The sequence below is a fragment of the Pan paniscus genome, chromosome 23 (assembly GCF_029289425.2).
Source record: "Pan paniscus chromosome 23, NHGRI_mPanPan1-v2.0_pri, whole genome shotgun sequence".
NCBI classification, from domain to species: domain Eukaryota; kingdom Metazoa; phylum Chordata; class Mammalia; order Primates; family Hominidae; genus Pan; species Pan paniscus.
The window spans coordinates 51,548,599-51,564,098 of record NC_085927.1 but is presented as its reverse complement, the minus strand read 5'-3'; the positions used below and the strand labels follow the sequence as shown (position 1 = coordinate 51,564,098).

The window sequence follows — 15,500 nt, the reverse complement described above, 5'->3', positions numbered from 1 at the left end:
GGATTATAGGCGTGAGCCACCGCGCCCCATCTACATTGCATTGACATTGCATAGTCGTCCCTCAGTATTTGTGGGGAATTGGTTCTAGGACCCCTGAAGATACCAAAACCAGGATGCTCAAGCTCCTTACATAAAATGGTATAGTATTTGCATATAACCTATGCACATCCTCCAGCATACTTTATTTATTTTATTTTATTTTATTTTTTGAGACAGAATTTCACTCTGTTACCCAGGCTGGAGTATAATGGTGCGATCTCCACTCACTGCAACCTCCGCCTCCCAGGTTCAAGCAATTGTCCTATCTCAGCCTCCTGAGTAGCTGGGATTACAGGTGTGTGACACCACATCCAGCTAATTTTTTATATTTTTAGTAGAGACAGGGTTTCTACATGTTGGCCAGGCTGGTCTCAAACTCCCGACTTCAGGTGGTCCGCCCACCTTGGCCTCCCAAAGTGCTGGGATTATAGGCGTGAGCCACCGCACCTGGTCCTCCAGTATACTTTAAATCATCTCTAGATTACATATAATACCTAATACAATGCAAATGCTATATAAATAGTTATTATACTGTTTGGGTGTTTTGTTTTGTTTTGTTTTTGAGACAGAGCCTTGCTCTGTCACCCAGGCTGGAGTGCAGTGGCGCAATCTTGGCTTACTACAACCTCTGCAGCAATTCTCGTGTCTCAGCCTCCTGAGTAGCTGGGACTACAGGCATGCGCCACCATGCCCAGTTAAGTTTTTGTAGAGATGGGATTTTACTACATTGGCCAGGCTGGTCTCGAACTCCTGACTCAAGTGATCCACCTGCCTTGGTCTCCCAAAGTGCTGGGTTTACAGGGATAAGCCACTGTGCCCGGCCTGGTTTCTTTTTTTCTTTTTTCTTTTGAGACAAGGTCTCACTCTGTCACCCAGGCTGGAGTGCAGTGGTGTGATCTCAGCTCACCGCAACCTCTGCTTCCCAGGTTCAAGCAATCCTCCCACCTCAGCCTTCAAGCAGCCGGAACTATGTGTGCACCACCATGCCTGGCTAATTTTTGGATTTTTAGTAGAGACAGGTTCTGTTGTGTTGCCCAGGCTGGTCTTGAACTCCTGGGCTCAGGTGATCCAACCCACCTTGGCCTCCCAAAGTGCTGGGATTACAGGTGTGAGCCACCATGTCCAACGTATACTGTATTGTTTAGGGAATAATAACAAGAAAAAAAGTCTGTACGTGTTCAATAAAGACACAACCATCCATTCTTTAAAATTTTCAGCTGGATGCGGTGGCTCACGCCTGTAATCCCAGCACTTTGGGAGGTTGAGACAGGTGAATCACCTGAGGTCAGGCATTCGAGACCAGCCTGGCCAACATGGTGAAACCTTGCCTCTAATAATAATACAAAAATTAGCCGGGCATGGTGGTACACACCTGTAATCCCAGCTACTTGGGAGGCTGAGGCAGGAGAATCACTTGAACCCAGGAGGCAGAGATTGTAGTGAGCTGAGATCGCACCATTGCACTCCAGCCTAGGCAACAAGAACAAAACTCCATCTCCAAAAAAAAAAAAAAAAAAAAAATTTTTCAATCCATGGTTGGTTGAATCCATGGATGTGGAATCCACAATTATGAAGGGCCAACTATATTAGGTATTATAAGTTATCTAGGGATACTTAAATATCCGCTGCCCTGGCCTCAACAGGCCCTTAGGTATATGCGGGGATGGAAAGTTCAGCCTGCCTGGGTCTCTCACCTCAGAAAAGCAGAAGTGGCCTTCAAGGCCTCAGCAGCCACCTCCAGCACAGGGCTACTAACTGCTTCTTGGAGGGCACGGCCAGCATCTCTGCACATGGCTGAGCTTGTGAACAGCTTGATCTCCTCTGGCTGCCTGAGAAATGGTAGATGAGAAACGAGTAGGTGAACTCTTCTCACTGACCCCACCAGGAATGAAAGCCCACTTTTCCTTCTGCAGTCTGGCCCCTACAAGCCTCATGTTCCACCACTTTGCTCACCGGGTCAGGATTTCAGCAAAAAGCAGCAGGCCCTGCTTGTGCAGCTCTATGTTGTTCATCTTCAGGCTTCCCTGCAGGCTCCTCACGACTGCCTCGATCCCTACCACAGGATGACATGACAGAGGCCAGGGATCAGTGCTCTCTTGTTCCTTCACTGCCCACCCAGAAGAGGTGACAGGCTCTGGACAGCATGTATGAGTTGGAGGCCACTCGTGGAGGGACCCTGACAAGATTGAGCTAATGGGACCAGACTGTGAGATCTTTGAGGCTGGGCCCTCATCTGATTCATCTCCCCAACACCCAGTACAAGCCATAGCAGAGTCCCTGGCACTTGAGGTTTTCAGTGAACACCTACTGACCAAGCCATATTTTCTCCACTTGGCATACTCCTGTTCCTCCTTGGAGAATCAGGTCAAAACCCCACTCCTCCAAAAAGCCTTCCCTGATCCATTCAGAGCTGTGAACCTCCCCTGAGCCCCCACAGCTCCTGTGCTTCCCTCTAGCAGAGCTCTAATCAGCTCATAATGAAATTTCCCTTTGCATCTCTCTCCCTTTTCTGAGGGCAAGGACCAATGTTATTTGTTATCTCTAAATCTCCAGGTCCCAGCCTGGTGCCTGGCATAAACTAGGAATATAAAATGAATGACTGAATGTGCCTACTCTAAAAATCCAGATGTGGTATAATAAGTCCCAGACAGTGCACTCACGCCTGTAATCCCAGCACTTTGGGAGGCCGAGGCAGGCAGATCACCTGAGGTCAGGAGTTCAAGACCAGCCTGGCCAACATGGAGAGACCCCCGTCTCTACTAAAAATACAAAAAAAATTAGCCAGGTGTGCTGGCAGTCGCCTCTAATCCCAGCTACCTGGGAGGCTGAGGCAAGAGAATTGCTTGAACCTGGGAGGCAGAGGCAGAGGTTGCCGTGATCCGAGATTGTGCCATTGCACTCCAGCCTGGGTGACAGAGCAGGACTCCATCTCAAAAAAAGAAAAAGTCACCTGGCGTGGTGGCTCATGCCTGTAATCCAGCACTTTGGGAGGCCAAGGTGGGTGGATCACAAGGTCAGGAGTTTGAGACCAGCTTGGACAACATGGTAAAACCCCATCTCTACTAAAGATACAAAAAATTAGCTGGGCGTGGTGGCACATGCCTGTAATCCCAGTTACTCGGGAGGCTGAGGCAGGAGAATTGCTTGAACCTGGGAGGCAGAGGTGGCAGTGAGCCGAGATCACGCCATTGCACTCCAGCCTGGGTGACAGGGTGAGATTCCATCTCAAAAAAAAAAAAAAAAAAAAAAAAGTCCCAGACAAGGAAGGACAGTTTCAAGAAACTTTGAAAGAATAAATTAACAAAACTTAGAGACTACCTGGATGGTTAGATATCTGCGGCATGGGAAAGAACTAAATCTAAGGTTGAGTAACACTGTTTAGAGTTGTTGTTAACATGCAACAGGAATTCATTTAGTGGCTAAGAGAAGTGTCCTTCCCTTGCTGAAGAGTCTAAACATATATACTTCCGATAATCAGTGAACAGCAGAACATTTGGATATCAATACTTGCATATGAAATCTGGTAATGAGTTTGGGCTGATGAAATGTCTAGACTCAGTGCTCCCCTCCAAGGTGAAGGCTAGCCCCCCATCACTGCTGCTGCTACCCAAGTGCAAACTGCCGTCCACCCAACCCAAAGCTAGTACAGGACCCTTACTACCAACCATACACCGTGTGGCACTTGGAAAAAAAGAGTGGCTCTTCTACCAGGAGAGTCAAGCAGTTACAGCTGGACCAGACGAGCACTTCACTGGAAGAAGAAAGATGCTCAAAGAGGAACTCTAACAAGGGAGAGGATGAGAAAACAATAAATGACAGCCATGTGATCACGATCCCTTAACTGATGCTAAGGCCTTGGATTTATTCAGCACCTTACTCTTGCTACTTCATCTGTTCACATATCCTCTCCATGAGTCATGATCATCAATCCACTAATAAACCTGGAAAGTGCCCTTGGTTATGGTTTAACCTCTTCTTTTTAACAGGTGGGGAAACTGAGTCCCAGAGAAGAGGCACTATTAGTGGCGGAAGTAGAGTTGGAACTTAAGTCTCCTAATTCTCAGAATGGGCAGTGGTGTGGATGAAGGAAAAAGAGTTTTTAGAGTCAGAGAGACTTGACTTTTTATCCCATCTCTGCCAATGACTAGGCCTGCCAATTATTACATTCTCTGAGCCTCAATTTCCTTATCTATAAAATAGTGAAGATGAAGACCTAAATGTGGTAACATTTGCAATGCATCTCATAACAGTCCCTGCTCATAATAGTCCCTTGAAAAATATTGTTTCCTGTTGCCTACCTGGTCCACAGGTCTTTTCACCACCCCACATTAGGTTTTTATTCATAGATGACCAAATAAATGACAAAAATCGGTAACAAATTGCTCAAGGTCATACAAGAAATCTGTAGCAATAGGATTCAGATGTTATGAGACATAGTTCATAGGGTCTGTCATACACAATTGAACCTGTCACCACCCTATCTTTCTAGTATAGGGAGGAGAAGGTTAGAAGTGTTCCCCTACCTGGGATGTCAGCGTGGATGAAGGCTGGGGCATGCTTCGCTGGGGAGTGGACAAGCACCGCAGTTATACAGTGAGCACTGGCCACCTGCAGGGTTTCATCTCTAGAGAGGAGAAGCTGGAGAAACAGGCAGCAAAAAGTACCCCAGTCACACCACGAATAGGACCAGAAAAACTGGCCTAGGTGCCTCAGGGCAATAGCCTAATTCATTTTCGATCCTTCCTGTCCCACATGGCACCAGGCACAAGGATGGTGGTCAGGAAAGCAGTTATGGATTATGGGAAGGGGTCTCCGTGAACAGCAGCAGGTGAGAAAAATAAGGAAAGAACACAATGTAAAACCCACTAGGGGCACTCAAAGAACACTGTAACTGTTATCACCAATAAGTGCTCAAGCCTTCATTAACAAAAGTACTTCCAAAGTCATCTGGTTTATTTATTTATGAAACAGGTCTCACTCTGTTGCCCAGGCTGGAGTGCAGTGGTATGATCATGGCTCATGGCTCACTGCAACCTCTGCCTCCAGGTATCCAGCGATCTTCTCATTTCAGCCTCCTGAGTAGCGGGGACTACAGGTACATGCTACCATGCCTGGTACCTTTTTTTTTTTTGAGACGGAGTCTCACTCTGTCGCCCAGGCTGGAGTACAGTGGCATGATCTTGGCTCACTGCAACCTCCACCTCCCTGGGTTCAAGCGATTCTTCTGCCTCAGCCTCCTGAGTAGCTGGGACTACAGGTGTGCACCACCACGCTCAGCTAATTTTTGTATTTTTAGTAGAAACAGGGTTTCACCATATTGGCCAGGCTGGTCTCGAACTCCTGACCTCGTGATCCACTTGCCTTGGCCTCCCAAAGTGCTGGGAATATAGGCATGAGCCACTGCGCCTTGCCTTATTACTATTTTTATTTTTTTTTTGACACAGGGTCTCACTTTATCACCCAGGCTGTAGTGCAGCCGTGTGAACATGAGTCACTGCAGCCTCAACTTCTCCAACGTAAGCAATCCTCCTGCCTCAGCCCCTCAAGTAGCTGGGACTACAGGCATGCACCACCACCCTGGCTAATTTTTATTTTTATTTTTATAGAGACAGGGTTTCACCATGTTGCCCAGACTGGTCTCAAATTCCTGAGCTTAAGCCATCCACCTGCCTTGGCCTTCCCAAATGCTGGGATTACAGGCATGAGCCACCATGCTCAGCCCCAGCTCATTTTAAAATTTTTTATAGAGACAAGGTCTCAGTATATGGCCCATTCTGGGCTCAAGTGATCCTCCCACCTTGGCCTCCCTAAATGCTGGGATTACAGGCATGAGCCACTGTGCCCAGCTGGCCCTCATCTGGCTTTGATGTTTGCAACAATTCTGTGACATAACAAGGGAAGGTTCTACTATAAACCTCAATTTATTGAGTGCACAGAAAAGATTTAACACAGTAGGCCTGAGGCTATTATACTTAGAAAACCTTCTCTGCAAGGCTGGCTCTTGGCTAGGTTTGGGAACTTGGATTTCAGGAGGGTTCCTAACAGAACTGAGAGAGTGGCTCACTGTGACTAAACTATGTGTACAATGAACAGTTGACCCTTGAACAACACAGGCTTGAACTGTGTGGTTCTACTTATATGCGGCCTTTTTTCAACTGAACGCTGATGGAAAATGCAGTATTCACTAGATGTGAAACTGGCATATGAACAGGGCCAACTTACTGGAGTTTGCCAGGGCTGACTGTAGGACTTGAGTATATGTGGGTCTGGGTATATGCCGGCGGTCCTGGAACCAATCTCCCGTGTATATGAGGGACAACTGTAGTTTATGCTGAATACCTGTTTTCCTTCTGGGAGTCTGGAATTTTGGTACATGCTCAGCAGAGGATACCTACGTGAACGGCCAGTCCCCCATAAAAACCTGGGGTACTGACACTCCGATGAGCTTCCTCAGTAGGTAAGGTTTCACATGTCACAGTTCATTCCTGGGGAAATTAAGAAGTGCATCCCATGTGACTCCACTGAGAGAGGACTCTGGAAGCTTGTGCTGGTTCCACCAGACTTCGCTCCATGCACCTTTCCTTTTGCTGATACTGCTTTCCTTACACTGCCGTAAATCGTAGCTATGAGTATGACTATACGTTGAGTCCTATGAGTCCTCCTAGCAAATCATCAAACCTGGGGGTAGTCTTGGGAACCTTTAGCAAGGTTAGGTTACTTACTCTAGGCTACACAGCTGATAAGTGGCAAAGCTAAGGCACAAACTCAGGTCAGACAAGTCCAAATCTAGGAGTCTTCCCACAACTGTGATGCCTCCCCATCAGAATTTTTAGATCAGGCATATTTGCTACTCCAAACATCTCAGTGAATTTCCATTGCACTCTGAATAATATCCAAACTCCTACTGGTCACCATAGCTATTAGGGATGCCTCTAACACTTTCAGAAATCAAGAAAAGCGTTAACTGCAACCACAGATTTTAAGTATCATAGAAGCTGATTTTGGGGGAGAAAAATGCCAAACAGAATATACATCACCAGAAGAATGGAGGGCATACCTGGTTTTACAGCTTTTAAGAAAAAGGACCAAGTAGACATGAGACTACTAATGTCTGGTAAAGATACATCTGAGGACTGCAAGCTTAACCCTATCTCAGCCATATTGGACTTACAAGTGGACACATAAACAGCCTTCCTACTTGTCAGACATATCAGGAAAAGAAAAAAAAAAAAAGCCAGATTTTCTGATAGTATATAAAGGAGTTTAGAAATTAGGGAGGCTGAGGCGGGCGGATCACGAGGTCAGGAGATCGAGACCATGCTGGCTAACACGGTGAAACTCCATCTCTACTAAAACTACAAAAAATTAGCTGGGTGTGGTGGCGGGCGCCTGTAGTCCCAGCTACTCGGGAGGCTGAGGCAGGAGAATGGCATGAATCCGGGAGGTGGAGCTTGCAGTGAGCCAAGATATCGCCACTGCACTCCAGCCTGGGCGACAGAGCGAGACTCCATCTCAAAAAAAAAAAAAGGAAATTAATCTTTATCTTGTTCTCCTTTATAAAAGAAATGACATATTGTATCTTAAGATGCTATTGATGTAACGCAAGCCATTATTTTATGTACCACTAAGAAAGAAAAAGTGCTCCCAATTAAACTATGATGCACCATTGATGGTAAAAAGTCTCCCAATTTCAGAGCTGTTAAAATGTGAAAAAATGTATCTCAGAATCAAAGAAATATGATATGTATCCATTAAAACAATGATTCTTGGTTTAAAATAAATATTCTTTTTTGAAGTTTAATTGGTTAAATTTCATTACACTTCAGTTTTGTGATTTGATAACACATTTTTAGTTTCCCTGTTGTTGTTTAAGTACATATGTTTGAAAATGGCAACAGTAACTGCTTTTAAGTTACTGCTTTTAAGTTAAGTTTTAAGCTTAAAACTACACTAAAACTTATGGAATACGTGTATGATTCCTAAGTCAGAAACCTGATCCTAGCTCATTACACTTGATGACCGACATTTAAACTCTGAAATGGACTAAACTATTTTCTTTAGAAGTCAGTTCTTTTCTTTTCTTGCTGTAGTCTCAGGACAAACTTTTCTTGCTATATTCTCCTGCCTCAGCCTCCCAAATAGCTGGGATTACAGGTGTGTGCCACCACACCTGGCTAATTTTTGTATTTTTAGTAGAGATAGAGTTTCACCATGTTGGCCAGGCTGGTCTCAAACTCCTGACTTCGTGATCCACCCGTCCCGGTCTCCCAAAGTGCTGGGATTACAGGCATGAGCCACTGTACCCGGCCTCCCTTCTCACTTCTAACCAGAGCTCCTCCTCCTCTTCCTTGCTGCAGAAAGAGCCCCAGAGTTTGGGCAATCAACCCCTGCCATCACATCAGGGTTTGCAGCTCTGCCAGCCCCCGTGCCGAGCACTGGGGAAAGATGCCAGACTCAGGTTTTGCCCTGAAAGAGCTCCCAGCCAGTCAACCACAATATGGTATGAGGTAAGCACGGTGGCAATGGTTCACATTCTGCCTAAAGGAGCCAGGGTGACAGGGGAGCCCTATAGGCTTGAAGGCTGACTCAGATCAGCAGATAAAGAGAGGAGAAATGCCCTATAGGCAGAGGAAGAGCAACTGCACAGGCACTGAGACAGGATGACCTAGCATATGCAGGACCAGGGAAAGACTGCATGTAGCTGGAGCACTGGGTTGTGGGGTGGAAGAGACAGGAAAGTGAGGCTGAAGGATATCCAGATAAAGAAGGTTCTCAGTACCAAGCTCAGAATCTGATCCCTAAAGCAACTGAGGTGACTTTGTTTCTATTGCTGTAAGTATTCTCCATTTTCAGGCAGCCCAAATGTGAAGGGGAAGTGCAGAGGTAAGAATTTACGGCTGGGCCTGGGGGCTCATGCCTGTAATCCCAGCATTTTGGGAGGCCGAGGCAGGCGGATCACAAGGTCAGGAGTTTGAGACCAGCCTGGCCAGCATGGTGAAGCCCCGTCTCTTCTAAAAATGCAAAAAATTAGCCGGGCATGGTGGCTTGGCGCCTGTAATCCCAACTACTCAGGAGGCTGAGGCAGGAGAATTGCTTGAGCCTCGGGGGCGGAGGTTGTAGTGAGCCAAGATCACGCCACTGCACACCAGCCTGGGCAACAGCGAGACTACATCTCGAAAAAAAAATAATAATAATTTACAACTGAGGCTAGGTGCAGTGGCTCACACCTGTAATCCCAGCACTTTGGAGGCCAAGGTGGGAGAATCACTTGAGCCCAGGAGTTGAGACCAGCCCAAGCAACATAGAAAGATCCCTGTCTCTACAAAAAATTAAAAATTAGTCATGCCTCATGGTGAACACCTGTAGTCTCAGCTACTCAGGAAGCTGAGACAAGAGGATCGCTTGAGCCCAGGAGGTTGAGGCTGCAGTGAGCCGTGATTGTGCCACTACATTCCAGCCTGAGTGGAGAGAGCAAGACCTCGACACTTTAAAAAAAAAAAAAAAAGAATTTACAAATGAAAGGAAATCTACTTTCTATCACCCAGGCTGGAGTGTAGTGGCATGATCATGGCTCACTGCAACCTCCGCCTCCTGGGTTCGAGCAATCCTCCCACCTCAGCCTCCTGAGTAGCTGGGATTACAGGTGCACACCACCACGCCCACGCCCAGCTAATTTTTTTTTTTTTTTTTTTGAGACAGAGTCTCGTTCTGTCACCAGGCTGGAGTGCAGTGGCGCGGTCTTGGCTCACTGCAACCTCTGCCTCCCAGATTCGAGGCATTCTCCTGCCTCAGCATCCCGAGTAGCTGGGACTACAGGTGTGTGCCACCACGCCCAGCTAATGTTTGTATTTTTAGTAGAGATGGGGTTTCACTGTGCTGGCCAGGATGGTCTCAATCTCTTGACCTTATGATCCGCCAGCCTTGGCCTCCCAAAATGCTGGGATTACAGGCGTGAGCCACCACGCCCAACTTTTTTGTATTTTTTATAGAGACAGGGTTTTGCCATATTGCCCAAGCTGGTCTTGCACTCCTGGGCTCAAGCAATCCACCGACCTAGGCCTCCGAAAGTGCTGGGACTACAGACATGAGCCACAGCCCCCAGCCAGTATATTATTTTGCCCAGTAAGAAAACACTTGGAAATCTGAGATAGGAGTGGTAGATGAAGACAAGGCCCAAGAAGCACTTGGGTCCCCTCGTTATTGAACCTAGAGACCAGGAATCACAAGACAACTACCTTTTTGAGCACCAAAGGCAGTGAGGTATTTCCTGATGAACCTTCGATATTCTTAGCACTTTCTTCCAGTCCATCCTGGTTCATGATCATGGACACAAAGAGATCATACTTCAACAGCTGCCTCAGCAAACCTAGGAAACAAAGGGATTGGGAAGTAAGGCGAGAGGAACACAGGCACCAGAGTACTCCCAAGATAGCCCCTCAGACATCCCCAGAGAAAGTTCTTCATCCCTCTACAAATATGAAGAATGGTTAGAATCCTTAAGCACCAATTTGCTTTTTGCACCCGACTCTCTTCCACACAGATCTAGTGAGAGCCCACTAAGTGCTAGGCCTAAGGGTCTAGGGATTCAAGAGTAAGCAAGATAAACATAGCCCGACTGCCTCACTCAACTATAAGTTTCATGAGGGCAGGAATAATGTGAGTTTTTTCAACATAACATCATCCATCACCTGGCACAGTTCCTGACACACAGCAGGAACTCAAAAAATATTTTTTGATTAACAAAGGGAGCATACACTCCTGTAGGAGAAACAAACACAAAAACAAGTAAGACAAGACCAGGCGTGGTGGCTCACACCTGTAATCCCAGCACTTTGGGAGGCCAAGGTGGGTGTATCACTTGAGGTCAGGAGTTCAAGACCAGCCTGGCCAACATGGTGAAACCCCCTCTCTAGTAAAAAAATACAAAAAGTAGCCTGGCATGGAGGCACGTGCCTGTAGTCCCAACTACTCAGGAGGTTGAGGCAGGAGAATCGCTTGAACCCAGCAGGCACAGGTTGCAGTGAACTGAGATGGCGTCACTGTACTCCACCCTGGGTGACAGAGTGAAACTCCATCTCAAAAAAAAAACCAAGTCAGACAAATGACCCTTATAATTGTGATAAATGATATAAATGAGAAATACCCAAATACATGAAAATGTATATGAGGATTTAACCCAGTGTGGGGGATCAGTAAAGCCTTCCATCAGCAAGTACCATTTAAGCTGAATCTGAAAGATAAGTACGTAAAACTAGGTGAAGTGGGGAGTATTCCAGATACAGAGAACAACATTCTAGAAAGTGAAAGAAAGCCAGAATGGCTGGGGGAAAAAAAAGTCCAGAAATTACGTTTGAGAAGTAGTCACAAAAGACCACATAAGCTATGTTAAGGATTCTGGTACTTATGCTGGGATTCATGGTAAGTCACCAAAGTGTTCCAAATAATACATACTTTAACAAACAAGTAAAGAAATGCATGTCAGAATATTAAATATTAAAATTAAATAATCTGGAAAAAAGCCCAGAGGACCGTGGGAAATCAAATGAATCATCTAATCTAGCCTGGGGGCCCAGGGAAGGCTTCTATAAGAAGATATTTGAACCAAATCTTGAAGGATGAGAAGTTGGATGTGAGCCAACTTCTGGGCAGAGGAATATATAAAGGCAGGAGAGTATGGTGTGTTCCTGGAGATGGATTTGGTTCAGTAAGGCTGAGTTAGGATGGGGACAGATAGAGAAGTGAGAGATGAGGCTTGAGAGGTTAATAAGGATTAGACCATAAACAGCTTATGAGCATAGTGGGACCCCATCTCTACAAAAAAAAAAAAAAAAAAAATTAAAATGCTGGCAAGGTGGCGTGCACCTGTAATACCAGCTACTTGGGAGATCAAGGTGAGAGGATCACTTGAGGCCAGGAGTTCGAGGCTGCAGTGAGCTATGAACATGCTACTGTACTTCAGCCTGGGCAATAGAACAGGTCCCATCTTTAAAAATAAGTAAATTAAATAAAATAAGAACTTATGAGGATCTTGGGTTGTAAAGTAAGTGAATAAGATGATATAAGACAGAATATAAGACCCTTGGTGCTTCAAGGGTCCAAAGGATGTGACTACATCCCTGGCTGAGGGGAGAGGGTGGGAAGGAAAGGCTCCAGAGAAGAGGTGACCTTTAAGTGTTGTTTGAAAGAAGGTTAGCACTCCCGTTGACCAGGATAAAAGAGGCCCTCGGGTCTGACAAACATGCATAGGGTTAATTTTTTTTATTATTTAAAAAAAAAAAAAAGAGGCTGGCCGCGGTGGCTCACGCCTGTAATCCCAACACTTTGGGAGGCCGAGGCAGGCAGATCACGAGGTCAAGAGATTGACACCATCCTGGCCAACACGGTGAAACCCCGTCTCTACTAAAAATTCAAAAATTAGTCGGGCATGGTAGCACGCGCCTGTAGTCCCAGCTACTAGGGAGGCTGTGGCAGGAGAATCACTTGAACTCGGGAGGCAGAGGTTGCAGTGAGCTGAGATCGTGCCACTGCACTCCAGCATGGTGAAAGAGCGAGACTCCATCTCAAAAAAAAAAAAAAAAGAGGTAGCATTTAAAAACGGGAATTCTGGCTGGGTGTGGTGGTTCATGCCTGTAATCCCAGCACTTCGGAAGTCCAAGGCACGTGGATCTCTTGAGCCCAGCAGTTCAAGACCAGCCTGGGCAATATAATGAGATCCAGACTCTACAAAAAAAAATTTTTAATTAGCCAGGCATGGGCTGGGCACGGTGACTCATACCTGTAATCCCAGCACTTTGGGAGGCCAAGGCAGGCGAATCACGAGGTCAGGAGATGGAGACTGTCCTGGCTAACACGGTGAAACCCCGTCTCTACTAAAAATACAAAAAAATAGCCAGATGTGGTGGCATGCGCCTGTAGTCCCAGCTACTCAGGAGGCTGAGGCAAGAGAATTGCTTGAACCTGGGAGGTGGAGGTTGCAGCGAGCCGAGATTGCGCCATTGCACTCCAGCCTGGGTGACAGAGCGAGACTCCGTCTCAAAAAAAAAAAAAAAAAAAGAACAGGCGCGGTGGCTAACACCTGTAATCCCAGCACTTTGGGAGGCCAAGGCGGACATATCCTGGGGAGGCCGAGACGGGCGGATCATGAGGTCAAAAGATCGAGACCATCCTGGCTAACATGGTGAAACCCCATCTCTACTAAAAATACAAAAAAAAGGCTGGGCGCAGTAGCTCACGTCTGTAATCCCAGCACTTTGGGAGGCCGAGGTGGGTGGATCACGAGGTCAGGAGATCGAGACCATCCTGGCTAACATGGTGAAACCCCGTCTCTACTTAAAAAAAAAAAAATTCAAAAAATTAGCCAGGTGTGGTGGCGAGCACCTGTAGTCCCAGCTATTCGGGAGGCTGAGGCAGGAGAATGGCGTGAACCTGGGAGGCGGAGCTTGCAGTGAGCAGAGATCACGCCATTGTACTCCAGCCTGGCCAGTAGAGCGAGACTCTGTCTCAAAAAAAAAAAAAAAAAAAAAAATTAGCCGGGCATGGTGGCAGGCGCCTGTAATCTCAGCTACTCGGGAGACTGAGGCAGGAGAATGGCATGAACCCGGGAGGTGGAGCTTGCAGTGAGCTGAGATCGCGCCCACTGCACTCCAGTCTGGGCAACTGTGCCAGACTCTGTCAAAAAAAAAAAAAAAAAAAATTGAGCCAGGCATAGTAGTGCAGGCTGTGGTCCCAGCTACTCGGTAGGCTGAGGTGGGAAGATCATTTAAGCCCTGGAAGTCAACGATGCAGTGAGCTGTGATCCTACCACTGCACTCCAGCCTGGGTGACAGAACAAGACCCTGTCTCAAAATAAATAAGTAAATAAAAATTTTAAAAAATAAAAGTGGGAATTCCCAGTATAACCAGTTGAGATTTCCCTCTGCTATGGTTAGGTGAGCTGTAGGACTGCCAAGGGCCTTACCCTAGGGCCTGTATTTGCACCCTTTTGTTCTATATGCACTAACTCCAACACTGCCCTGCTGCAAGTTACCGCAGATACAGGCTGCTTCATACCTCGTGCCCTGGCCTGTGCTTCTGCCTTCCTCCTCTCCCCTCAATTTAGGACTCAGTCCAGGCATCCTTTCCTTTAGGAAGCTTCTCCTGTCCCCTGCTCCTACCCTCTGCTGTGCACCTCCAAGATGGCACTCATCACACTAGACTCTAGTTGTCCATGTGTGTCTTCTACACTGGCCTGTGAGCTCCCCTAAGATAAAGCTTGGATTTGATCATCTCTGTGACCTCAGAGCCCAGCACAGGGCCTGCTATAGAACGAATGCTCACTATGTATGGCTAGGTCATTCATAACACAGCTCCTGATCCAAATTTTGAAAAGAAGCTGCTGTCACCCATAGACTATGCTTTTCTCTACAGCTTCTACCTGAGAACAGGCCCTCAACCAGGCACCAATTACAGTGCCCATCTGTTCTGCCCAAAATAAGAAATCTCCCTGCTTAGAACAGTTGATAGACCTTATGTATTTATGTAAAAAAATAGCAGGAGAGGACGTTAAAAGGGTATGTTGGGGCTTCTAAAGAGCCTCAAGTAACAAGCAGAGAAACCTAGTGCCATGGTTTGAATGTGTTCCCCAAAGTTCATGTGTTGGAAACTGAATCCCCAATGCAGCGGTATCGGGAGCTGGGACCTACGGGTGGTGTTTGGGTCATGACTTTGGGGTTTGGGTTTGGACCCTCATGAATGAATTAATGCCATCACCATGGGAGTGGGTTTGTTATCATGAGAGTAGGCTCCTCATAAAAGGACAAGTTCAGGCCAGGCACAGTGGCTTGCGCCTTTAATCCCAGCACTTGGGGAGGGCAAGGTGGGCGGATCACCTGAAATCAGGAGTTCGAGACCAGCCTGGGCAACATGGTGAAACCCCGTTTCCACTAAAAATATAAAACTTGGCCGGATGTGATGGTGGGCGCCTGTAATGCCAGCTACTCAGGAGGCTGAGGCATAAGAATCACTTGAACCGGCCGGGCGCGGTGGCTCACGCCTGTAATCCCAGCACTTTGGGAGCCGAGGCAGGCGGATCACGAGGTCAGGAGATCGAGACCATCCTGTCTAACACGGTGAAACCCCGTCTCTCCTAAAAATACAAAAAATTAGCTGGGCATGGTGGCAGGCGCCTGTAGTCCCAGCTACTCGGGAGGCTGAGGCAGGAGAATGGTGTGAACCTGGGAGGCGGAGCTTGCAGTGAGCCAAGATCGCGCCACTGCAGTCCGGCCTGGGCAACAGTGTGAGACTCAGTCTCAAAAAAAAAAAAAAAAAAAAAAAGAATCACTTGAACCCGGGAGGTAGAGGTTGCAGTGAGCTGAGAACGCACCACTGGACTCAAGCTGGGCAACAGAGCAAGGCTCTGTCTCTAAAAAAAAAGAAAAAAGAAAAAAAAGGACAAGTTCAGTCCCCTCTAGCTTTTTCTCTTG

The 15,500-nt window shown here is 46.8% G+C and overlaps 1 protein-coding gene and 1 pseudogene across 1 annotated transcript in view; one reads left to right on the top strand and one right to left on the bottom strand.

Annotated features, from left to right (window-relative positions):
* Window positions 1-15,500, bottom strand: part of MEI1 (meiotic double-stranded break formation protein 1) — a 110,657-nt gene that overhangs the window by 65,375 nt on the left and 29,782 nt on the right. The window contains exons 10-14 of the mRNA XM_003814635.5: window positions 10,275-10,405; window positions 4,563-4,677; window positions 3,705-3,821; window positions 1,993-2,092; window positions 1,734-1,868 (exon numbers count right to left, since the gene is read on the bottom strand). Of these exons, the coding sequence (XP_003814683.3) occupies window positions 1,734-1,868; window positions 1,993-2,092; window positions 3,705-3,821; window positions 4,563-4,677; window positions 10,275-10,405 (598 nt within the window). The remainder of the gene's footprint in view (window positions 1-1,733; window positions 1,869-1,992; window positions 2,093-3,704; window positions 3,822-4,562; window positions 4,678-10,274; window positions 10,406-15,500) is intronic.
* LOC112438197 (U6atac minor spliceosomal RNA) lies at window positions 12,211-12,299 on the top strand (annotated as a pseudogene).